Source organism: Sciurus carolinensis, chromosome 7 (assembly GCF_902686445.1).
Source record: "Sciurus carolinensis chromosome 7, mSciCar1.2, whole genome shotgun sequence".
In the NCBI taxonomy this organism is placed as follows: domain Eukaryota; kingdom Metazoa; phylum Chordata; class Mammalia; order Rodentia; family Sciuridae; genus Sciurus; species Sciurus carolinensis.
The window spans coordinates 74,415,004-74,439,813 of NC_062219.1; the positions used below are offsets into that span (position 1 = coordinate 74,415,004).

The 24,810-nt window shown below is 35.8% G+C and overlaps 2 protein-coding genes across 10 annotated transcripts in view; one reads left to right on the top strand and one right to left on the bottom strand.

The window, feature by feature from the left end:
- The first annotated feature begins 1,630 nt into the window (after window positions 1-1,630).
- Window positions 1,631-19,650, top strand: Akirin2 (akirin 2). The gene is made up of 5 exons (XM_047557209.1): window positions 1,631-2,434; window positions 15,798-15,941; window positions 17,660-17,809; window positions 18,546-18,617; window positions 18,895-19,650. Exons 1-5 carry the CDS (start codon window positions 2,200-2,202, stop codon window positions 18,903-18,905), a joined length of 612 nt encoding a protein of 203 aa, XP_047413165.1. The 5' UTR covers window positions 1,631-2,199; the 3' UTR covers window positions 18,906-19,650.
- Window positions 12,026-24,810, bottom strand: part of Orc3 (origin recognition complex subunit 3) — a 73,549-nt gene continuing 60,764 nt past the window's right edge. For 4 of the 9 annotated variants that reach the window (XM_047557201.1, XM_047557200.1, XM_047557199.1 and 1 more), the window contains exon 20: window positions 21,603-24,470. In XM_047557201.1, coding sequence (XP_047413157.1) covers window positions 24,365-24,470 — 106 coding nt within the window. In that variant the 3' untranslated portion in view covers window positions 21,603-24,364. Of the gene's footprint in view, window positions 13,392-13,423; window positions 15,953-21,602; window positions 24,471-24,810 lie in introns of those variants that run through there. The other 5 variants (XM_047557203.1, XM_047557202.1, XM_047557207.1 and 2 more) reach the window with 5 other exon arrangements.

Sequence of the window (24,810 nt, forward strand, 5' to 3'; positions counted from 1 at the left end):
TCCAAAGTCACATTTGACACAATTCAACACCTACCCCCAATCTAAATTTTTTATATTTTTGAAACTGGGAATTGAACCCAGGGGCACTTTACCACTGAGCTACACTCCCCATTATTTTAATTTTTTTTATATCTAGACAGTCTCACTATGTTACTGAGACTTCTGATCCTCCTGTCTCAGCCTCTGGAGTTACTGAAATTACAGGTCTGTGCCATTGCACCTGCCTTTTCTAATGTAAAATGTAAAGTCAAATCCTAATTTCAGAAAATATTGGGATAAGCAAATATTTTCTATTCATGTATAAAAATATGTACTATTAATTTCACAGTATCATGGGTTTTATGGAGTGTTTAGTGTTTAGTAAAAGTTTACCTAATAGGTGTCTTAGTATTTCATTAAATGCTGGTCTTTGAAAAGACATTTCTACATAGTATTATATCCTAAATTAAAATTATCATGGCTTAGTTGTTGACACAGTGTGATCAAAACCTCTGATTGCAGAGGTGTTGGACAATTCTATAAACAAGACTATATTCAGCTACTGTTCAAAATTGGTTACAAAGGGGACAAAATGGTTATAAAACATCTATTGATTACTGAACAAAGGACAGGAGTAAATGAGCATTGGAAGTCAGTATTTGATATTTACAATCATTTGATACTATGACATTCACATATTTTGTATGGACTGGTGACAGAGACCATTGTAGAGGTCGATATAGTTTCTACATAAACCACTTTTTTAAATTAATGCTGAACTCAATTCTTATTTAGGTACTTGATTAAAAATACAATTTTAGAAATATTTTCCCCATTTGCTTACACAATGGGTCCAATATCCACTACCTAGGCATATCCTATGTATTCAGATTGCTTTACATATATATAGATATATATCATTATTTACTGTGCACAAGATATACACCAAATTTAATAGAGTTAATAAATTTATGGGTATCCCTCGCTTTTTACCCAGAGAAAATAATTTGGTTCTGTTCTTTGTTCAAATCCTATTCATTTACAGAAACAAAGCTGGCTTTGCAGAATTTAATGTGTCTGCAAGCAGCTACCGGAGAAGGGCAAAACACAGGGTTCAATCAAGGATACTGAAATCTGATACTAATTTGTTCTGTCTCCTAGTCTCAAAAAGGTGTCATAACCTTCATTAATTTCTATCCCTTCGATGTGACAAGTTTTGTTTTGGGCACTCTGATACTGAAAGTAATCTCTCATGAACTATTAGGTTGGCTGTTTTCTCTGTCCCCGTTGTTAAATCACTGTGGAAACAACTATGTCCTGAATCTTAAAGGTCTTTTAAGTGGCTTTTCCACTGGTTAGCTTCTCTCTCTCTCTCTCTTTTTCTCTCTTGCTGTCTCAGAGCCTTTTCCTTTTTCTCTTTTGCTTAGTTCCTTTTACTCTTTGGCTGTGTAGGGGGATTTAAATTCCAACCCGGAACTCTGAATCGCACGCCTTGCCTGACGGGAGTGGTAGTTTCCGTGACTCCTCCCTTACCACCTTTCACGCCGATACCTCCCCACAGAGTAAAACCATAACTCCCAGAATGCACCCTCTAGTGGGCCCGCCTCTATGCGCAGGCGCCCTGAGGCCGCAGGATTTGAATCGGCGGCGTTGTTATTGACGCCATATTGGGGCCGGCGGCGGGTGGAAGAGTCGTACAGTGGAGGGGGAAGCGGTTGGACGTGTTCGTTTGAGCTCCTGCTATCGGGGCCACCTCGCAGTCCCTCCCTTCGACCGCCGTTCGGAAGCTTCTGAACATACTAGGGTGTATCGGAAGCCGCGTTCCAGCCTCACACCCCCCGGGGCTGGTATCTTCCGAAGGGAGCCGGTCTCAGCGCAGGAGCGCCTCTGGCGCGACGCAAAGCTCGAACGGACGGCTGGGGTAGCCGGAGTCTCTTCCCGGGGAGCGGCGCCTGAGGAGGCGGAAGAGCCCCCCTGACGCGGCTGCCGTGCGTGCAGCCACCGCCCCTCCCGTTCTCGCCCGGGCCGGCCTTGGCCACTGCCCCTGCCGCGAAGGCAGCGGCAGCGGCGGCTCTTCTTTCCTCGGCCGGCGCTCCGAGACCCGCCTGGCTCCTCCGGATCCCGTCAGCTAGGCTTTCCTCGAGTCCCAGCTCTTCCCCCCTTCCCTCGCCCTCCCCCTCCCGACCCCACCCGAGCCGGGCGCCTCGGCTGCCCCCGGCCATGGCGTGCGGAGCCACTCTGAAAAGGACTCTGGATTTCGACCCACTGCTGAGCCCTGCGTCCCCGAAGCGGAGGCGATGTGCGCCATTGTCGGCGCCCACCTCGGCCGCCGCCTCCCCGTCGTCGGCGGCTGCAGCTACCGCCGCCTCCTTCTCGGCTGCGGCCGCCTCGCCGCAGAAGTATCTCCGAATGGAGCCGTCCCCTTTCGGCGACGTCTCCTCCCGCCTCACCACAGGTGGGACTGGGCCGGGTGGCTGCCAGGGTGGGCTTGGGGGCGCGGGATGAGGCGGGTGGGGTGGGTGCCGAACTGTGGCCTCGTTCTTAACAAAGTCGGGCGACCACATTTCTTTTAATTAGCCCCTTGGGGTTTGGAGGCACAATAGAAATGGCCTGGTGTCAAGGGAGGTTAGTCGGGAGGTTGGGTGGGTGGGGGCCGTGTCGTGCCGGTATTGTGGGGAGGAGGAAGATCCTTTTCTTTAGGCGGAATCACTGGAATTGAGTGTTTCCGTAGTGAGTAGCTACCCAGCGGAAACGATCAGAGAGGACGATATTATTCATAAGTCAGGCGAGAGAAAGGTCACATTTCACCCGAATCTCGATGTCTGTTGGCCTGAATCAATTGGTTGCAGCTATTAACTCTGGGACTTGGTGCTTTGAGGCGAGACGGCAGCCCCTCCTCCAGTTCAGACATGGCTGATTTTAGTATAGAGGGGGTGGGGGGTGGGGATGGATGTCACTGGGGCGAGATCTAGGCCTGTCATTAATCACCCACAAGAACGCCACTTTGGCTGAGTCAAGACCTGTTTCCCTAGCAGGGTCAACAACAAAGAAAATACTCTTCCCGAGTACTGTAATGTGATCACACTGTGGATCTAGACGTTGGGAAATCTTGAACTTTAGTGAAAAGCAAATTGTATTGAAAATTGAGGCTGAGTAGTTGTTTTTCCTTAGAAATGGCTTAATTTCTACTCAGTAAAGTACGTTGGAAGAAAATAACAGCTTTGAAAATGAAAATAAGAGAAAGAAAGCCAAGATTACAAGGGACTTCAGACTTATTTGCTTTTCATCTTGAAACATTTCCTGAAAGTGACTATGGGGAATGCCTTTAGCTGCTTTTTGTACGGCAAGTGTATGACCAGGTTTTTGTTGTTTTTTTTTTTGGTACTTTGAATTCTTGTGTGCCCCTGGCACAGTCCTAGGATAGGCTTTTGTGGACTTGAAGTGTAAATCCGTTCCCTTTGTGTGTAGCATTCAAAGGTTTTGTGTGTGAGCCTGTGGTAGTATCACCCTTAGACAAAGCCTTTTCTTAGCTTGATTTTAAATATCTTGTTATTAGCTTTTTATAAAGATGGGAAATATATTATCTCTATATTTGGTAACTTCTATTTGGAATTGACTGTACTAAGTGGGTTTTCTTAATATCACTTTTTAAAATATCCTTTTCCAATTCCATGGAGAAACTCTCAAATACCTAGATTACTATTTTTGCAACTAAATATTTGATGTAATTTTATTCTCTTTTAGAATTGTAGCCAATTTTCACAGGAATTCCCAGAATTTTATTTAATGACAATACCTAAACTGTCTTCTATGTGAAGGCATTCGTTGACTGTCAGGCATTGTTAGGCATTACTTAAAAACAAGAGAACCACCAGTGACAAGAATGAGTTCCTTGTTGACATTTTTAGATTGTCTTTAGTGAAATATCTTTGAAAATTGAAACAGCCTGGGATCTATAGTTAACTACTAATAAAGTCATTTCAAAATAGCTGTAACAAACCAGCAATAAATATCCTTGGAGGTAGTGAATTAATAGTGTTAGGTTTGTGAGTTAAAAAATAATTAAATGCTGTTTAGGCCAGCATGTAAACACCTGGGAGCTATGTAACATGTTCTCTCATTTTAATGGGAACTTAGATTTTGATCCTTTTGCAAATTTGTCATTTCAGTGATATATTTGTAGCATTGGTTAATACACTGGGCTCCTCATTATCTCAAATTTCAAATAAGTGGGCTATGATTGTAAAAATCAGAATCATTGCTTTTGTTAAAGCCAGCTGATTCAAATTCACATTCATTTCCTGAAGTATTGCCATAACTTGATTTTTAAGGGGTTTTTTGATATCTACGTTGGAAGTTTGTTCATACCCTGAAACCTAAAATCACATCCTAATTGATTTTTATTGAGTTTGCTAAAAATTAGCTATTTCAGCTAATTTTAATATTAACTTAAAATATTGACGGTGAAAGAGTTAAATTTGCTGATGTTCTGATTTGCTTAATGTTCTTTTTTTTTTACTGTATTTTTACAGCATTAGAAAGGTGTTTTTTGTGACCAGTTTGGGGTATGCTTCTGTGTTGTTTTGTAATAATGTCATAATAGGAACTGCAGTATTGTGCAGGTATCAAAGAGCTTTCTTGGTTTTCCTGTTACTAAACTTGAAAATAATTTTCCCAAGCAACCAACTTTTAGATTTTTATTTTAACAGTGGTGATTCTTAAAACTTTACAGGAATGAATGCCCATATATTCTTAGCTGAAATAACTATACTAGGATTGGAAGTAGACAAGGCTTACTAAATTCAGATTGACAGACTGCTAGAATTGTTTTCCTTTCACTTCTGTTGAGTTCAAACACAATTTAAAGTAAATTTAGAACTAGAGAATTTAAGTTTTCTAGCACATATTCAGTATATAGTTTATCATCGTTCTATGGCTATTTCCATACAAGTTTTTTGTCTTGGTGAACCTTACGTTATGATATAGCTTATTAGTAGTTTCAGGAACTTGGACATTGGCTTTAAACCCTAGTTGTTATTTTAGTCATTTCCAGGAAGGTGATTCCAAGTTTGACTTAATGACAGTTCTTATTTAAGTGAATATTTTTCAAACTGTTGAGATTTAATAACTGGGAAAAAAGAATAGTTGAACTGAGGGAAGTCAAACTTGCTTTCTTATCCTTAATTGGGGCTTTTATTAACACTGTGGCTTTTTTAGAAGCCCCTTACAGCATATCTCAAGCCTGTTTGTTTTGGGACCACTTGAGTTACTAATTCAGAAATGCAATCTAGGACAACAAACTGTGGCTTTGCTTTTGTATTAGCCTGGGAACTAAGAACATTTTAATACTTTTTAAATAGTTGGAAAAAAATTATTTTGTGACACTGAAAATGATATAGAAGTCAAATATCACTGTCCATAAGCAAAAATTTTATTAGAACACAGCTGTGCTCATTATTTTATGGAGTTTTGTCTATTGCAGATTATAATGGCAGAATAGAGTAGTTGTGACAGATTATTTTGCCCCAGAGCTCCATATTTGCTGAATGATTCTTTACAGGAAAAGTTTATGTACTCTGGTCGAGGGTAGTAGAAGTGAGGCTTATAATACCTCCTGAGTGTGTAAAAGGCAAAGAGGATGAAGAGTGAAGATATGTAGGGGGAGAGAAGCATTAAATATGGTTGGGGAAGTGAATGCCTCCAGTAACTGCATTAGTATTCATCCTGGCAAGTTAGCTAACTTAAAAGAAATTCAGAGTGTTCTATCCTTCTATCGGTTTTTGAAACATCTATATTATTATCATTTAGCCAAGATTATCATGACATTCCTAAGAAAGAAGTTATTTTCATAAAACCAAAATATTATGCAAGATTACAAGAGACTGTCAGTCAAATCCAACTCATTGTTTTCATAATTGTGCAGTGAATTAATGGTCTGGTGAAGAGAGCCTTCTGTGGATGTCATCTTCTTTGTGAGTTTGTTAGGCACATTAATAATACACATTGTTGATGGCTTGGTACCATTGCTGTAGTTTGTCTTAGGAACTGAGTTGGATGAAGAGTTAAATTCCTTTGTGAGAACTCATTGTATTTGCTGGAAACTTGCCATTAAAAATGGAAACTGCAGCTTGTGAATGGAGAAAAGTTTACAGGAACATAGATTGTTCACTAGACATTGATGCGTGCTTGCAAACAGAGACACCAGCTGGCTTAAATGAAATATAAATGGTTCTAGGCAAACAAATGAGATGTCTGTTGAGGAGGCAGCATCTCACTTCAGATGTCATTTATATTGAGCCAGAAGTGGTTTTTTTTAAAAAAAATATTTTGTGGTTATTTAGACAGCTGTTAACTTGATTGTAATTTCTCAGTGGATTTGACAAATGTTTTTTGTGATCTTTGTATTATGAATTTTAAAACTGGAATTTTATTTATGACTGTAACTGCAAGTATTTCATAGTTCTATAAATTATGCACTTAATAATCATGCAAGTTGGATCTGGGCTGTAGCTCAGTGGTAGAGCAAGCTAGCATGGAGGAGGACATGGTTTTTATCCCCCATACTGCAAAGAAGAAGAAAAAATTCTGTTTATGACCATTAAAAACAGTGCAATTTTATTCATTTTTGAGTTTTTTGGGAAGAGTGGGGGTAGAAAAATAAAGCCAAACTTGAGCACAGAAGGATGTAAACTGTGTATAACTAGATCAGAGGTTAGCTCCTTCTTCAGTTATGGATGCTACTAGCTACAAAAGTTGCCATAGACACATAATCTGATATGTAAAGGAGAATAATTTTTCAGTTATTGAATGGCTTTATAGGAAAAATAGGCTAAATATACTGAGTATTACTCAGGTATGTCTTCCCTACTAAGTGTTGAGATATACTTTAGTTTTGAAAGATTGAAAATAAGAGATTCAGGGGAAGTGTCCAGTTTTGAGTATTTTTGCTATTTGAAAGAAAATTTTTGTCCTTCAGGAATGCAGAATAATAGCAAAAGTTGAGTTTGCACCTCTTGTAAAGTTGGTTCATGAAACTAGTGATGGCATCAGGGGTGGGTATTTTTAAGTTCTTATAATTGAATTAGCCAGCTAACTATCGATTTGTGATCCTTGGAGTCCTTGCCATTAACATTGTGCCTAATACAGTTGACTTGGAATGTTCTCTGTGCTTGTGTGAATTTCTTGCCTTTGAGAAGATAACCTACTTTCAAAAAAGTATGAATGGGAAATACTTAGTCAAACCTGTGTATACCAACCTGGCATTTGCAGATACAACTCTAATTATAAAGTGTGAAAATGGTCTTAGTGTTCTTATCTTTCATACTTTCCCTCATAATGTTTTATCACAAATAGAACTTTAAAATGTTGAATTTGTTTGTTCAATTATTTATACCTAGGCATTTCCTAAGATTCTTTGAGGTGCTAAAGTTTGGAGAAGGGGGTTCAGTTTTGCCCCTTAGTTCTGTATCACTTTTTCTTTTTACACTTTTTTTTTTTTGAGGCACGAAATATACTTGTCAGTATTTCCTCATCTTTCTGGATGATACACATGGACTTCCTACATTACAATATTATAAATAGTCTTATTTACAAAAAATTACACCATCATCAGAGATTTGCTCATTTAAAGAAACACATTTTCAGGGCTTTACAGAATTTTGAAGAGAAAATATTTTGTAATGTGAAGTTCTAAGATTTTATTTAAAAAAAATTGATGAGATGATATTGCAGCTACATTAAACAGGGAATTCTTGAGGTAAATGAAAATTCTAGTGCATGTTCATTTGTTGGCTTTGATATTTATTTTAGGCTTGTTGTCAGACTTTTACAGTATAAGAGACTTTGTAATCTTGGGAAGGTAGAATTTTTTAAAAGTGTGGTAGTGGTGAAATTTAACCTAGCACTAGAGAAGCAGCACAGAATATACTCTTTAGTTTCGTAGTATAGCCTATTACTTCCATCTTTTCCTTTAAAAGGCTTAAGTCATTAGTGTTTTATCTGTCAGATATCATGGGCAAATCATACTGAGATGTACTAGTGCTTTTAGAACATTGCAATTTTATTAAAAAACTATATTTTTTTCATTAGTATAATTTTGGGATTTGACTTAATTTTTAATTTCTAGATCTCATTCATTTACTTCATTTTTCTTCACTTTATTTAAAAATTAAATTTCTCCTCTAATAAGTCACTTTTTCAAGCTCTTCAAAATCTCTTTTGTGGTCTAAATTCTGTGCTGGTTAATCAAAGAAGTGTAAGACAGTCTCTTCAGGGGCTGATAGAACAGCCATTAATTGATGTACTTTGTCTTTAGGCTGGCTAAACTTGAATAAAAATACTTAACAAAAAGATTTTTTTTTAAGGTGTTGAAGCTTGTTTACTGGTAAGGATCTGAAATTGTCTCATCATATGACTTTGGCATTCATTTTTGTTAATGTTTATTATTATAAAAGCCCCTCCCCCCAAAAAAAAATCAAACTGAATGGGGGAAAGGTTGGAGAAAGGGATTTGGAAAAGTTGATTTTGTTGTTTTTGTGTTTAAAATAAGACGGTGTTGTTAAACTGAGAGCGACTTAAAAATAGAACATGAAGTGGGATTTAAAGAAAAGTCTGTTTTTCAAACATATTCCTGAAATTGCTTTTTAATTGTTATAGGGATTGCCTTGTTCTTAAGGCTAAAATATATATTTTCTGAAGAACTTTTTTCTTCTGATTTTTTTATTGGTGCATTATGGTCGTATGTAATGGTGGGATTTGTTACATATTCGTACATGCACAAATATTACAGTATAATTTGGCCAATATTATTCCCTAGTGTTTCCCCTTTCTTTCTCCTCCGTCCCCATGATTCCTCTACTGATTTCCTTTTGTTTTCATGAAATTTCTTCCCACCTATCATTTCCTTTTTCCTCTGTACCTCTGGAAGAACTTTTCTAGGTGTTAAAATTGGTTTAAAAGAATAGGAGATTTTAGTTGCTGTGCCAAGATTGGGGAACCTGGTGCTCACTGTAACAGCCTCCAGTGACCCAAGGTAGTAGGTAGTGTAGAGCCACTTGAGCCATTCCTTATGTAAATTTCTGGATGTAAAATGAAGACTTCTTATAATCTCTTTTGCTATAGCCAGTGATCATTGTTTCAGGGCTCTAGATGGAAATTATGCTTCATTTTGGTTACTACCTTCTTGATAAGCATACTCTTTGAAGTTTCAGGGTGTGAAAGAATTACTATGTGCTAGTTAATCCCTCTATTCTGACATCCTTTTTAAAAAATCAGCTTCCTCATTGTGATGCATTATCATTTTAGGTGCTTGTGGAATACTGGCTATGTTTGGTAGTACAGTCCTAGAGAACAGTAGAGGTTAGTAGTGTGGACCCAAAAGTCAGAACCATGTTGAAAATGACTTTCAAAAACAAGACATTGAAACAGAGCCTCATTTTTTCATCTGTAAAAATATTCACATCTGCCTCCTTGAGTGAGGATTAAGAATATTTCTTGCCCAAGGACTAGAAATAGTCAAAGTAGAGCAACCTCAAATGGAACTTTTAACATTGTCCCACAAGTCCACATTTCAATGAATAACCTTGCCCTTAATAGAGGACATCAATTTTTTAAGTTTCCCAATACCTATACTACTGACATTTGTGCCTGTCCTAGTTTTCTTTTAGTATCATTGAAGATTAAAGGAAATGATGAAAGCCCTTTACATAGTTAGGAAAGGATTTCCCCTTCTCTCCAAAGGAACTTTATCTTTATCCTCTTGATTATCATTACATTAAGTTTTTTCTTTCTCACCTGGATCTTTGCTTTTGAAATTAAATATTCTCAGGACTCCCATGAGAAAGTAAAACATTATCTTCCTCTACCTCTCTTCCAGATCCCTTCACTTTAAAACCAAGTTAAAAGAGCTTTCAAACAGCCTGCTTCCATTTCTTTGGTAATCAACTCCTAATGTATTTGTGCTTTGGACAGCCCTTGTCAAGTGACCGGTGAATTCCATGGCACTCAGTCTGTTCTCTTGTTTGACTTTTTTTTTTTTTTTTAAATATAGTATTCACCCAGCTGTCTTCATCTGGCCATTAAATTTAGGAGTTCTTTAGTTCTAGATTCAACTCCATGCCTATCTTAATAGCTCCCTTGGCAGTCACATGACTTGCTTCCACTTGGAGATGATGCATGATAATTTATATTTTTAGTTCAGACCATTCCTTTTAGTTCCAGTCATGGGGAATTTGGACCTTTTATTGTCAGATTTTTTATAAAATCCGTTGACTTTTGGCAATACCAGGGATCAGACCCCTGGCCTTGTACGTGCTAGGTAAGCACTCTACTATTAAGCCCACAAATCTTTTAACTTTTAAAAGCTTACGAGTAATTTACAAAATAAACAGGATAAATCAAAGATGCCAGTGGGATTCCAATCACTGTCTTGTGTGAGAGGTGGTCTCAGTGTTTTTATACGTCATGACAGAAAAGTAAATCCATTTGTTCATCACCAGTCAGATAATGGTGAACATGAATTTTCTTTTTCAAAAGTATGTTAAGATGAAGGAAGCAGTATGTATAGGTTTAAATTAATTTGCAGAATATTTTCCTAAGTATATCTAACTTAGAACTTATAAAACCATTCAGGTGAGGGTGGCAAAATGAATTTAGATCATTGACTTAGGTATTTTTTGTACATGTAGTAACTCCAGCTGTTAATGCTTTCCTTCCCCTCTCCATTTGCTAGTATGTCCAATTATAATTACCCTTTTAAAAAAAATTGCCACATTAAGGGAATTGTTACTTTAAACAGGGACTAGACACTTAAGTTCTCATACATAGTTCCAGACAAGTAATATAAATCAGTGATGAAAACTAGGTGGGAACTAGTAAATTCCAGTTTTGCTATGAACCAGCAGCATCACCTCATATGAGAAATGTAGAATCTGAAGCTCTAGCCTTCAGAATCTACATTTTAAGATCCCCAGTATGTAAAGTCACCCAGCTTTAAAATATTGGCCACAAATTCACCCCTTTTTTTTTTTTTTTTTTTTTTTAACAAAAAAGTATTCAGGTTAAATAGGGCTTGATTTGGTCTGCAAGTCATCCATTTCTAAATTTTGGTTTCCAGGTGTGCTCAATTTGAGGCAGGCGATGGTGCCCTAACAAGCCATGATAGGAAATGGGTTTGTATTGTAGTTCAGCTTGATAGTGCTGCTCTCTAGTCTCAAGGATTTTGTTCTCTCAGTCTTTGCAAACTGGCTGAGGTTCTAAATTTACATTATATATTTCACTGTATAAGGGGTGTTCATTAATTTTCTTATAGTAGGAAGAAAAGCTATAATCACTACAAGATCAAATTCTGTTATTTTATTAGTACTAAATAGCCAGTGATAATTTATTTGATATAAGTGATTGGACTTGTCAAAATCCTACAGGTAAATCTATGTTACTTTGCCTTCATGGCTGTGGTGGAGTAGGAGCTGGGCCTCTTGCTTCTGAACCAAATGGAACCAGATGTTTTCTGTAGCATGCATATTTGGGGTTTTGAATTTTTGGATGATTCATTTCCTTTCTTTTCCCTGCCTTTTAAAAATTTCCTTTCCTAGCTGGTAAGCTGTTAGAAAAGATACCTGTAAGTAGTAAGATTCATGCTAATCCAGATAATGGTTAAGTTTAGCTATATGTTGACTATCTGATGTTAGAATTTGGTTCCAGGTTCAAGAATATAAGAACTGCTTTAGTTTTTAAACAGATGGTCCTGGCGAAAGAGCTGGTTCACAAAGATGTATCTCTGTAGTAACCTCCATTTGTGTATGTTTTAATTTATAAAGTGGACATGACAATGTATAAAAAGCAGTTCAAAACTCTCCAGATTTGTTCTGTTACTTTATTTGGAACAGTTTCTTCGTTTTTGGTCTTAATGGCTACCTAGATTTTCTGTACAGTTTTCCTTGTCATTATGTTCGTATCTAGAAGTGACAGACTTTCAAGACTTTTTTTCAGGTGTGTGTGTGTGTGTGTGTGTGTGTGTGTGTTTTAAGTTTTTTTGGGGGAGGGGTGTCTAGATACCCATCCCCCCTCCAAGATACTTCATAGAGAAACGAATGGCATATAAAGTGATATAAAAGGTTGTCTCATACATGTAAACTTAAAACGGTTCACGAACTAGTAATGTCAGTGGGAAAACTAAAGCTTTAGGGGTCTGGGGCCAAATTGAATTTCAGATACCATTTTTTTTTTTTTTTTTACGCTTTATTGATCCTAGAAAAATATTTGTCACTTCCCTCTTCCCCAATTTGTGGTTCCCTTTAAACATATTTTTAGTTGGTTCTTGTTCCAAGTTTCTCCCCTTGCACAGTCCCTCTTGCTGTTGTTTTTCTTATTCTCATCAATTTAGCTGTTCAGTTTTCTTTTTTTAATCCCATAACCGCTTCCTCATGTTTGTCAATCTTATTCATTGTGATTTTCTAAGTAATCACTGGAAACTAAAAAGAGACGTTTTTTCCCCCTCCACATTCACCTTAGTTTTAAAAAAAAAAAAAATTCCAAAGGAACAAGTGCTGACTCATTGGTATGTCTTACCTATGAAGGAGGAGACTTATTAGCAATCTGAGCGGCATTTACTAAACTGGAGAATGAAAATGCTTGAGTCAGAATTTGCTGCTGCTTTCATTTAATATTTTATAGTAAAGCTTTTAAGATTTTTTTAAAAGGACATACAGCCATTTGTGATTTAGCTTGTCATGAATATAACTATTTTGCTCTAAATAATGCTGCAAATTCAGTTTAAGCTACATGGTTAAAACTGGAATATGCAGCTGATAGTGCAAATAAAGCTTTGACTTTTTTAAATGGACTGTAAGTTGTGTTGGCATCACAGTGTCAAATGTTGCATATTCTTGGAATATAATAGAGTATGTAAATGTATATAAACTCACTAGCTTGATAAGACATGGCTTGAGAGAACTTTTGGAATGATGAAGGTTGCAATGGATCTAGCTTAAGTAGATAAGTACTTATGTATGGAAGGCCTTTATCAACCTGGTATGGTAACAACTTATATCAGTCAAATATCTAGATTTGGCTTATTGGTATGAGTTGTAGAATATTGAATTTGGGGAAATTTCTTGAGTTAATCAGCTTCAAAACTGTTTAAACCCTCAAACTAAAGAGTTTGAGTCTTGCAGTTAGCTGTTTGTGACTTGTGCTACTGAGATCTTGGCCAAGTTAAATTGGACAATTTTGCCACACAACACTGTAGATCACGTTACCAGTATTAGAACATTTGAGGGCACAGTGTGGCTTAGATAACATAGTTGCATCATATTAGATGTGAAAAGCAGTACAGGCAGGCAATAGCATTCAGAGTTCTTCAGCTCTTTTAACTGACAGTATCAAGTGTTGGCAAGGATGTAGAGCAGCTGGAACTCAATACAGTTAAGGTGGTAAGAATGCAAAGTGGTAAAATCACCCTGGAAAACATTTTGGCAGTTTCTTACTAACTAAAACCACTTGCTATGTGATTATGCAGTCTAATCCTATTCCTAGGTATTTACCCAAGAGAAATGAAAACATGTTCACCCTTAGACTGGTACTTGAATATTCATAATAGCCCTAAATTGGAAAGAGTCCAAATGTCCTTTAACAGAATGAGTAAGTACACATGTGTATGCACCACAAAATAAAAATAAATTACTGATTCATGAAACATACATGAATGTCATACATGATTTTAATACAAAGTAAATTCTATGTAAGTAGTGGTTAGATCATGGTTTTTTTAGAGAATAATGACAAGAAAAATGTACTACCTGTACAGGACAGATGGAATTTAAAAAAATACTTTGTGATTAGTTAAATCTATAGATGTAGAATTCATGGATACAGGGGGCCAAGTAGTGGTGGTGGGATGTAATTAACTGCAAAGGAGGAGCCTGAGAGAACTTTTGGAGTGATGAAGGTTCCAAGACCGTATGTACTTGTCTAAATTCAATCATACATTTAAATTGGTGAGTTTTATCATTTGTAAATTATACCTTAAAATTCTTTAGCTCATTAGTGATATCTGTTAAGTATTGGGTGATATGGAGGTTTGCAATGCGAAATTTCAAAAAATTTTACTGTATCTTAATCCTGGGTTTACTGCAAGCATTCTTTTGATACATTTTAGTTGTGCTTTCATTAATTTTGGTGTGAAGCAGCAGCAAAGGAAGACTGAAATAATCTGAGAATGGTATGTAATAATCAACAAATGTAATACATTGCACAAAAGTCAAGTTATTTTGAGTTAAGTCCTTTAAGTCTTTGGTTGTGAATAAAATTAAAGATGCACTGAATGACACATTTGATTGGGATATTAGTAGCTTTGAACAGAAAATGAGTGAAACCTACTGCTTGTCATATCAAGAGATCAAAATATTACCTTTAAAACCTTTTAGAATATTGTTACTGAAAGGAGTTCTCTTGTTTTAAAAAGAATATTTGTGCTTGTCCTGATTAATAGAGGATGTTGAACTAGTTTTATTAACACCTCTGGTAAACATTAGGAAACCCATTTATATCACGGTAGTAACTTGTCCTTCAGTAGACAGTAATTTTATTTCACATGGGTTAACTTCATTTTAAAAGTGTGAACTGTGTTACCTAAATGGAAGACTGAAAGTGACATAACCCACATTAAACAAAATGTTAACACCTTAAAATAAATACTAAAGCCAACACAACCAACCTGAAATTAATCATTGTGATTTTGTATTTAAACCACAAATTCATGTGTAAACATTGATTACACAGTTAAAATATCATTTTCACTGGGTTTATCTTGTGCAGTTCCCCCCACACCTGCAGTTAAAATAAATAGCCAGTATCTGTAATGCTTAGGGGACTGATTTATGTTCCTTAGTTTAGCCTCTAGTTAAATTTTTAGTCCTTAAAGCTTCATTGTAAAAATCAAATGTTAGACTATACTATGAATCTTAATAATTATTAAGTCTGTTGCCATTTCATTTTTGCTTAATCTTGTTTTGGATTAGGATTAGTAAGTATTTATAGGATGTAGTTTCACATGAATAATTTATTAATTTGGGAGCAGTGGGGGTGGTAGAAATCTTAGGAACTTTTTGGAGAGGCCAAGTGGTAACTATTTTGAATTAGAAATCTTTCTAAAGTAAATTATACTGACAAGGATATGTGGGATAATGGCTGTGATTAAAGATAACTGCATTGTGGCATAGGGGTTCTTACTAGGAGGACCTGTTACATACATGTCCATGTGTGTTTTCACCCAGAGATATTGTTTTATTTACTGTTAGTGCCAGAATATTCTTAGGTACTACTGAGCTTAATGTTAATGGCCCAGGACCATTTTATGTATGGTGATATTTTAGTACCCACCTATTTTAGTTATTTTGTTGACCTATTGTCACTTCTCACCAGTGTGTGCTTGAATACACATAATCCTCCCTCTTTTATTTATTCATGGGCTTGGAAATGTGTTCATTTAATAATTCTATATGTGATGAATAAATGAGCTTTGAGTTTGGGTCACTTACAAGTGTTTTTGTACTCCCTGACCATTATTTGGAGAAGAAACTTTTTTTGCTAGTCATTGCTCAAGAAGGATTTCTGTTGAATAGCTCAACTCCAGTTGATACGTATATGTGTTTTTGAGCAAGTACTCCTACTTGTGCTGAAATGCGTTCCTCCAAGAATATCGGTTTTCTGTGATATTTGAAGGGAATGTTTGGGCAGATTGGACCTACTAAATAATTGTTGGAAAGATGATCTTTAACTTCAAAGTTTTTATCTTGCCAAATTTTAACTTTTTCTTTTAGAACAAATTCTGTACAACATAAAACAAGAGTATAAACGCATGCAGAAGAGAAGACATTTAGAAACTAGTTTCCAACAGACAGATCCAGGTTGTAGTTCTGATGCACAGCCACATGCATTTCTCCTCAGTGGACCAGCTTCACCAGGTAACAGTTAACTTTAATAATTGAAAAGAAATGTTAAATTCACTATGGGAAAAGTGTAATCCAAAATCACTTAGCTCTTATTTCTTCTCCAAGATTAATAATGTGTGTGCCTGTGTGTAATGGATAGTATCTTAAAAATATGGTACAAAATAAGTAATCAGTACCTGGATTCCCACTAACCAAAGACCTTCACCTATATATAGCATCCCCAAAGTTGGACATCATCTAAGTACTATGACTTATAGCCTCCATTTTGAAGAAAAGTGTACCTTGCATAGCAAATACTATGCCCTTTTATGGGTTTCCCTTAATTACTTAACTGTCAATTAGTTCAGAAGTTCTATTAACAAGATTTAAAAAATAACCCAGTATACATATTGTCATACATTTGTCCTATTAGGATGGATTCCTAAAGGTGAATTCTTTTTGATCCTTGTATCTTTTCTTACATATCTTTTGATGGAAGGATTTATTTGCAGGTAAATTTATTTTTAAAAGGCAGAAAAATAAAGTCTGTTTGACGTATAGGGGAAGCTTTTTGGCTGAAAAGAAGCCATCAGAAGTGGCTTTCAAACATTCAAAGCCATAAAATAGCCAAATAGAATTAGATCAGGAAAGATGAAATTGTTCAGCACTAAATACTGTAGTACTCCCCCCAATATTGGGGGCCAGGTGGCATGAAACAGGTTAAGGGGCAGTAAGGGTGGAACTCAGTCTGTATCAGCAAGAGGCCAAGATCATTACTTTATTATCAGTTTACTTCTTAGATTATCAGTTAATGAGCAGCCTTCACAAAGGTGGGAATTTGAAAGTAAGATAGTTTTAGGAATTATGGACTAAAGTTAGTGCACTTTATTCCTGTAAGTAGGTACAGATGTAATAAACAGCTAACTGATGCCAGCCATGCAGGTTGTAAGGAGCAAGTGAAGTGAGGAATAGGAGGCACCGCGGGCACACAAAGGAAGATGAAACAGTTGATAGCAAATGTGTGTGTGCTTGTGTTTGTAAAATACTTGCAGCAAGTATGGCCATCATAATCCTGAGTTCTCAAAAAAGATAAATGTCAATGTTCTTAAACTGGGTGATGTTTTTGTAAGATCAAAGTGCCTTAAGTGATCCTTGAAGAGGAATGCATTTCTGAAGAAATCCATTATATGAAATATCTCACTTTGATATTGCCAGGTCTAGATTCCAGGATGTTCTCTAGAGTAAATATCTATAAAGGGATCATGTACTTTTTTTTTTTTTTTTTTTTTAAAGGCTTTATAGTGCCAATAAGAAATCTGGTTTTTTGTTTTGTTTTGAACGTCTTTTTATTACTAATCAATTGTGTAGTATTTTTTTTTTGTAATTTTATTAACAGTAAAATTAAGCTGGCTATTATTTCTTTTTGGAAAGTTTGTAAATTGTTCACTAAAACACTTTATGGTGGGGTATTTACTAGAATGGAGTTAAGTTTTATAATGGGACCTACCCATCACTTCAGTGTTTTGTTACTTTTTGCTGTATTTAGAGATATGGGCTGATAGAATTATTAATTTAAAACTGTTGTTAGACTACTTGGGAAATACTATGCTAAAAACTAATTTAATAGGATTTCGTATCACCATCGAAAAGATCGAGATGAAACCTTTTCAGTTAGAAGATGTGTTCTATCATGGCCCTAAATCAGGTTTTTTTTTTTTTTTTTTTTTTTTTTTTGTTCACATTATATACAGGGACTTCATCTGCAACATCCTCACCATTAAAAAAAGAACAGCCCTTATTTACTCTACGACAGGTTGGGATGATCTGCGAACGTTTATTGAAAGAACGTGAAGAGAAAGTTCGAGAAGAGTATGAAGAAATATTGAACACAAAACTTGCAGGTAAGAGATGAATTTTAGGGTCTTGCAGAAGCTCAATGTAAACAGTGAGCTATTTCCCACATGTACTTTATATCAGTTAAATTACACTTTTCTGTACACTGATACAGTACAGTGCTTTCTGGGAAGTAGGAATTTCATTTTAATAAAGGACAGCAACTGTCTTGTACCTAATGGCCCACCTTAGTGACTTAAGAGCCTTGTTGATCAACAGCAAACCATCAGTTTGGTTGTGGATTTTCGGACTTCATATCTTTCACAATAACTGTTATCAATGTGGACATTTGAAATATCTAATTTAAATGGTATATTTTTATGTATGGTAATTTGATCATAATGTTTCTAATATTAAGTTCCAGATTTTTATAATAGCTATTGTAATAAGCTATTTGATTCTTGAGTTAAATCAAGGTGTTAGAATAGCCAAGAGCCAAATTTGATCATGATTTTTTTTCCCTTGGGGCATCTGGTTAGGATACACAGGTGGATTTTTTTTTTTTTTTTGTTAAGCTTTGTTGACCTATTTCCTCTCACTGTAGTAAATTGCCATTCATAGACCACTTAAAATAAAACTGGTTATATCCTAAGTTCAGTGCTGTCTGATATACTATTACTACTGAGTTTTATGTCAGTGATTGTCAACTTAGAATTGTTTCAGGTATTTTCTATTTTCAGAGTTTATCTGACTTTATTAGGCCATTTTGCAAGTCATGTAATGGGCATCTCCCTTTAATTATAGAACAATATGATGCATTTGTGAAGTTTACGCATGATCAAATAATGCGACGATATGGAGAACAGCCTGCTAGTTGTAAGTATTTGACCTTTGAATTATAAATTGAAAACAAAAGCATCTTTTAAAGAGAGAAAAATTATTTTCATATTCAAGAATACACTTTAACAGAAAATTATGGAGAAAAAAAAGCCTGGGAGAAATAAGCAGTAAAACATTTGCAAGGTTTACTTTTAGTTGCTTAATTGCTAAGGGGCAATCTCTACTGAATATCTAGTATATTTGAATTTTATTTTGAAAATATTTAAATTTTGACCTGTTCTTTGCACTAATTGTCCTTTTCTCTCCTTTCTAGATGTTTCATGAATCAAGTTTTCTGCATTTGTGGGCTGCCTTATTCCTTGTTGAGTTGTTGCAGGAGGTCCCAATTATGACATGCAGCAATGCCAATACCCCCTGTGAATACAGGTTACGTCAAGCTTTCGTCAGTGGCAACCACTCTTAGGCAGCAGCAACTGGTTTTGGAAATTTCCCTGATGTCAGTACCACCTGGATGTGGACCTTTGCTACCTGTATTAATACCAGTGGCCTCATTTTGCTGTATCATTACAATTTGGCTTCTTATATTAATATGTTTGAAAAGGATTAAAGCTGGTATTCTAGAACATGCCCTTCACTGGTTGTGTAAATAAAACTGTAGAATGACACTTCAGATGAAGTTAGTGTGATTTTAATTGTGCACTACAACCAAACTGTAACCAGTTATTAATAATTTAGAATGTAATTCCAGGACAATATTGAGCAAATAGCCTACAGAACTTCCTGTGAAATAGTGAAGGAGGAGGGCATTTCTGTATTCCAGGACTTCTTGGGGGTTTCAGAATGGGTTTATATGATTTTTCTTCTTCTTTTTTTTTTTTTGTAGTTTTATTTATTCTATCAGTCTTTTTAACAAATGTTTATTGCTGCATTTTTTTTTTTTCCCCAGTGTATCATTGTTTTACTGCCCTTGTAGTACTGGAATTTAGTTGGAAGAATAAAACATTTACTTCTATTCTGCTTGTTTTTTAAATGTACAAATGGGTAGTATTTGAATAAAGCCAGTGTTTTAAATGTAAGCATTTTCCAGGAATCAATTAAGTAAATTTTCTGGTAAGATTTAAAATTTGAGTGCTATTTTAAAAAATTGTGTTCTGATTCTAAATTGTTTTTCTATAACATGCTGTAACATTTTCTGCATAATAGTACATTACCTCATAGATATAAGAACTCTAGAAATTTTACCTCAAACACATCAATAGAATTCTTTTTTTTTTTTTAAGGACTTGATGTGAAAGAAAACATGATTCAGGAAATTTAACTCACTTTCCCTGAGTGGTTTCCAGACACATCTTTCTTTCAGTGAAGTGAGCAAAAAAAGCTTCAGTGAAGTCATCTATTGAATACTAACAGCATATTTCCACTTATTACCTAAATCCTAATATACTGGAATATAAACCTTAATAAGTGATTCAGTTAGTGGAACAAGGAAAAAAGTTTTTTGTTTTTTTTAATTTTGGCAATTGTATTTCACCAGTTCTTTGATTAAAATTGGCATATGGTTCTCAGGATGCCCAGGCAATTCACATGTCTATAAGTTTGAAAAACATTGATTATAGCATAGCATGGCTCTAAGGTAATGATTTAGTACCATGATTCTCAATCTCACACTGCTGACACTTTGGAAAGTATCTGTGTCCTGTCGGGTGTTTGTAACAGGATCCCTGGCCTCTACTACTGGATGCCAGTTACCCCTCCTCCCCCAGTTGTGACAGGCAAGTGTCTCCATACATGGCCAAGTCCCAGCCAAAGAACCACCAGTTTAGTGGGTAACATTTTTAGGACAACACACAGTAAGTTAAAATATGGAGGCATGGAAATAGAGTGAGTATAAAAACATGTTTTATCCCTTGTTAACCTTAGGACAAAACTGAATATTCTTTTGTTAAACACACATTTGTGAATTTTCATAGATAAAAATTTGTAAAAGCTGGGCAAGATAAGCTAAAAGGAAAGAAGAATGCTGATAATCTGACTAAAGTCAAATAACAGTTTCAATTTTAGATACAACTTTAATAATTTTCCTTCACAACCAAATTTCTGCATTATTACCTTACCAAAAAATTCTAGCTTACAGACTACTACTTATTTTAAGTGTAAGAGAATTCAAGAAAGTTAATATACAGGGTTCTTGGATAATTATGTGGACTCAGTAGTTGATTTACTAGTTCAAATACCAACCATACAAGATCTTGGTAGAAAGAAATGTACTAGCTACCTTTTTTTGGGTACCGGGGATTGAACTCCTCGGGGTGCTTAATCATTCAGCCACATCCCCAGCCTTTTTTTGTATTTTATTTAGAGAAGGGTCTCAGTTGCTTAGCACCTCGATAAGTTTCTGAAGCTGGTTTCAAACCCGTGATTCCCCCTCTGCCTTAAGCTTCCCAAGCCACTGGGATTACAAGCATGTGCCACTGCACCCAGCCCCAGGACTTCTTAATTCCCAAAGAGCCCTGGAATTCTGCATAAATAGTAGTCACATAATACACTGTACTAAGTCATATTATCTTAGTAAAAGGCAGTTTGATACAGTGCTGTACTTAACTTACTGTAATGTGTTCAGTAAATCTGAATAACAAGGGCACAGAGCAAGGCAGAATTCATTGTATTGTTCAGGAACAATAGGCATTTGAGAAAATATTGGAGGCTTAAAATATCAAGAGTTTGACATGACTAATGAAAATGATTTCTAAACAGACATTGATTACATTTGCAATATTACCTGAAGAGCTTTTTAAAAAGATTCTCAGGCTCCACCCCTAGAAACTGCATTAGAAGACCTAGGAAATGAGGACTGTTGGAATCTTAAAAAATATGCTCTGTAGATGTGATCCAAACAGCCAGGGATGAAAACAGTTGTTGCTACCTCATTTGGTTTGTGTAAATTATTTCCTTACTCAGAATTCTGTCCCTGTCTTACTCCTTGCTGCATTTGTTCTAGGTAAGCGTTACATATAAACTCACATCTTATTCAAAGACGTAGCTCCAGCTGTCTTCTCTCCTGCATCCATTTTCTCTTCTAGATCAATCCCAAATGAACAAAATGTTATTAAAAACCTTTTGATTCTATATTCCTCCTCCAGCTATTATTTTATTTTACTGTTACCTAGCAAAAAAAATTTTTCTAAACATCCTCCAATTTACTGCCCTTCCTCTCTTCATTAATTTGTTTTATTAGGAAAAAGCCCAAACATGGAAAAGTTGAAATAGTCCAACAACACAGTTATTAAACATGTATCTCCTAAAAATGGGTACTTTTATACAAATAACCTCGATAACGTTACCCTTTTTAAAATACTTCCTAATTTAATATCAAATCCATACTGAGGTTTTCCCACTTGTCAACAAAATTTTATTAGCCCTTCCACCCTTGGGATTCAATCAAGATTCTAACTGGGAAGACCCAGGCCTGTTTTCTTGAATATTTGTGCTATCACTGACTTAACCTAGGCTTCTGAACTAACTGTAGACTGAAGTTGGGCCTAAAATATTAATTTTCAGGTTAAAACTTGTGTAAGAATAAAAGGTGATGCTACATAATGTATGGCCTTTCCAGGATTAGTGTTAATTTTGGACATTTGGTTAGGCGATGTGACAGAGGGCTTTATCTTCATGATACACTATTAGTAAAGTCACCAAAGGTTTCTACATTGTGAAGTCTAATCAGCATTTGACCTTGAAACTCTAGTTGGCTTGTAAGCTATTACACTTGCCTGATTTTTCACTACTGGCTGCAGCTCCTCAGTCTTGTCTTTTGCTGGTGGCCCAATCTTCATTTCCCTAAATGTTTTTAATAAGTTCATAGGCATGCCCCAGAACTTGACTCTGGGATTCTTTCCTCAATATGGTTCAGTGCATTATATACGTTTAAGCTGTATGAATTTAGTAAGTGCACAGCAAAATAAAGCAGGGTTGCTTTTACATCTCAGGAAATCTGTGCTATCAGACAGACGTGAATTTGCTAGTCTTTCTTAAGACTTAGTATTTTTGTTAATACTGTAAGATATGAGTGGTATTTAAACAAAGTTCTAAGTTTCATCTGGTGCTCATCTGTGTCATTTGAAGGCTGGAGGAAACCATGTTGCATATATTAATGGTGTCCTCATTAATACAACAGAGTACTAGGAAACCTTCCCCATGGCTGATGGCCTCAAAGAGGCAATAGATGAAAGATCCTTAAAATCGCACATATTTTCCCTAGATTTTTACCACCCATTGTTTAAAAAAAAAATGTAGTTGAGGGCTATCTGACTAGAGGAAAATGACTAGAATGTAAGAAAAAACCTGGACTATTGCTTCAAAATAAATCATGGAGTCTCAACTTCACAAACTTATTCTCTCATGATATCCATTTGGTGGAGAATCTGCTTCATGCCCTAATTCTGGTAATTCCGGTACTGTGATAAAAAGGTTTTTTTTTTAATGTTTTGTTTGTATATCATAAGTTCTTAAATTTTAAGTTGACAGTACCGTTAAGCGTGTTTATATTTGGCTGAATAAGAGGCCTGGCTCTTTGAAGTGAAGATGGTAAGATACCTAACCTGACCAATACTACTGAGGTAATGGTCTTTCTCAAAGCTCTACAGGGTTAGACAGTTTCTGCTTTGGCTTGCAACTGATTATTTCTGGTACTTTGGGGCTTCTTTTTTAGCTTTGGGAACATTTTTAACAGTTTGTTTTGGGGACAGATATTTCATGTAGCAATTTTATGTTTTGTGGGTGGAGGGGCAGCACTTATTAATTTCATCTAAATACATCTTATTGCTAGATTTTTAAGGCATTCGTTATTTTAAAACCCATATTAATACCTCCTTTTTACACTCCAGAATTAATAAGTTTAGTTATATACTGAAATTGTTCTCAAAACATGCACATATATACATAAAACCTGCCAATTACATAGTTAATACTATGGTTTGCTAATGCAATTTTTTCCTGGACATAGACCCTCACTCCTCCCAGTAACACTGGCATGGTAATTTTGGTGTATTAGAAAAGTCCCAGAATTCTCTTGGAAGTAGAACATTAAACAATGAGCTTTACATATCTTTGTTTAAATGTTTCTTAATGAGTTCTTTCCATGAAAGAGATCCAGATATCAATGCATCTTTAACATTAGTTTCTTTACCTCAGTTTTTTAAGTTTGGGGATGTGATTTGTACGGGCCTTACCAGATATAACACTCCATGATGGGTCACAGGGAAGGAGAATATTCTACTGCCTTTAAGCATAAAGCCAAACAGCTTGAGACCTTGAAAGTTCTTAGAGGACATGGGGAGGCAGAAGAAGTTTTAGTCTAGTTACCATGAGAAACAAACCTGTAGAATATTCGTGTTATGACTTACTATACAATATACCAGTGAGGAAAGCCAATGTAAGAAATAGAGGAATAAGGAGTGAGTACAACTACACCAATTACAAATAATTTACATTCCTGGATAAATTTATTTACACAATGTATGTCCAAGAATGATTCAGTTTATGACTTTGTACAATGATAATGTATGAGAGGTTTTAGTTGTAAGCATGTTTATTTTTTAGATTTTAAAATATCCCAAAGATTTTTTTGATATAAGCCTGCTTGAGATTAGCAGTGGACTTTCTGGTTCAACATCACAAGGGAGGACTATACATTTTCTTCTTAGTAGTCTCTAGTGGCATGTAAACATGACTAGTCTTCTGCACTTAAGGTACACATGATACATCTGGCTTCCCTCATCTGCATTCTAACAGCCTCCCCATGTTAGCCTTGCTACATGGTCAGTCTTCTGTTTGGTAGGTTTTATAAATCCTAAAAGCTCTAGTTCAGAAACAGCTCTAATAAACCGAGCACTGCAAACTCTAGCTAAGGAAATTGGTCATGTTATATTTTTGACGAAAAGATTAAAAGTTTAATGTTAAAATATTAGTTTGCAAACTGAAGTACGTAGTTGAAAACATTCTTCCTAAATTACACTATAAACCTTACCAGAAAACAATACATGTAATTAGAATCCACTGTCAGTAGACATTAATGGAAAACACCAAATCTAATTTTTCCCATAGTATAAAAACTGCTACCGCCCCCAACTTCTAAAAGTACATTAGAATAGAGAATTCAATTGATGGCTTTCTTTTTTAGTAATTTTGAAATAATATAAATTTGAGACCAAATGGTATAGGTTTGACCTCA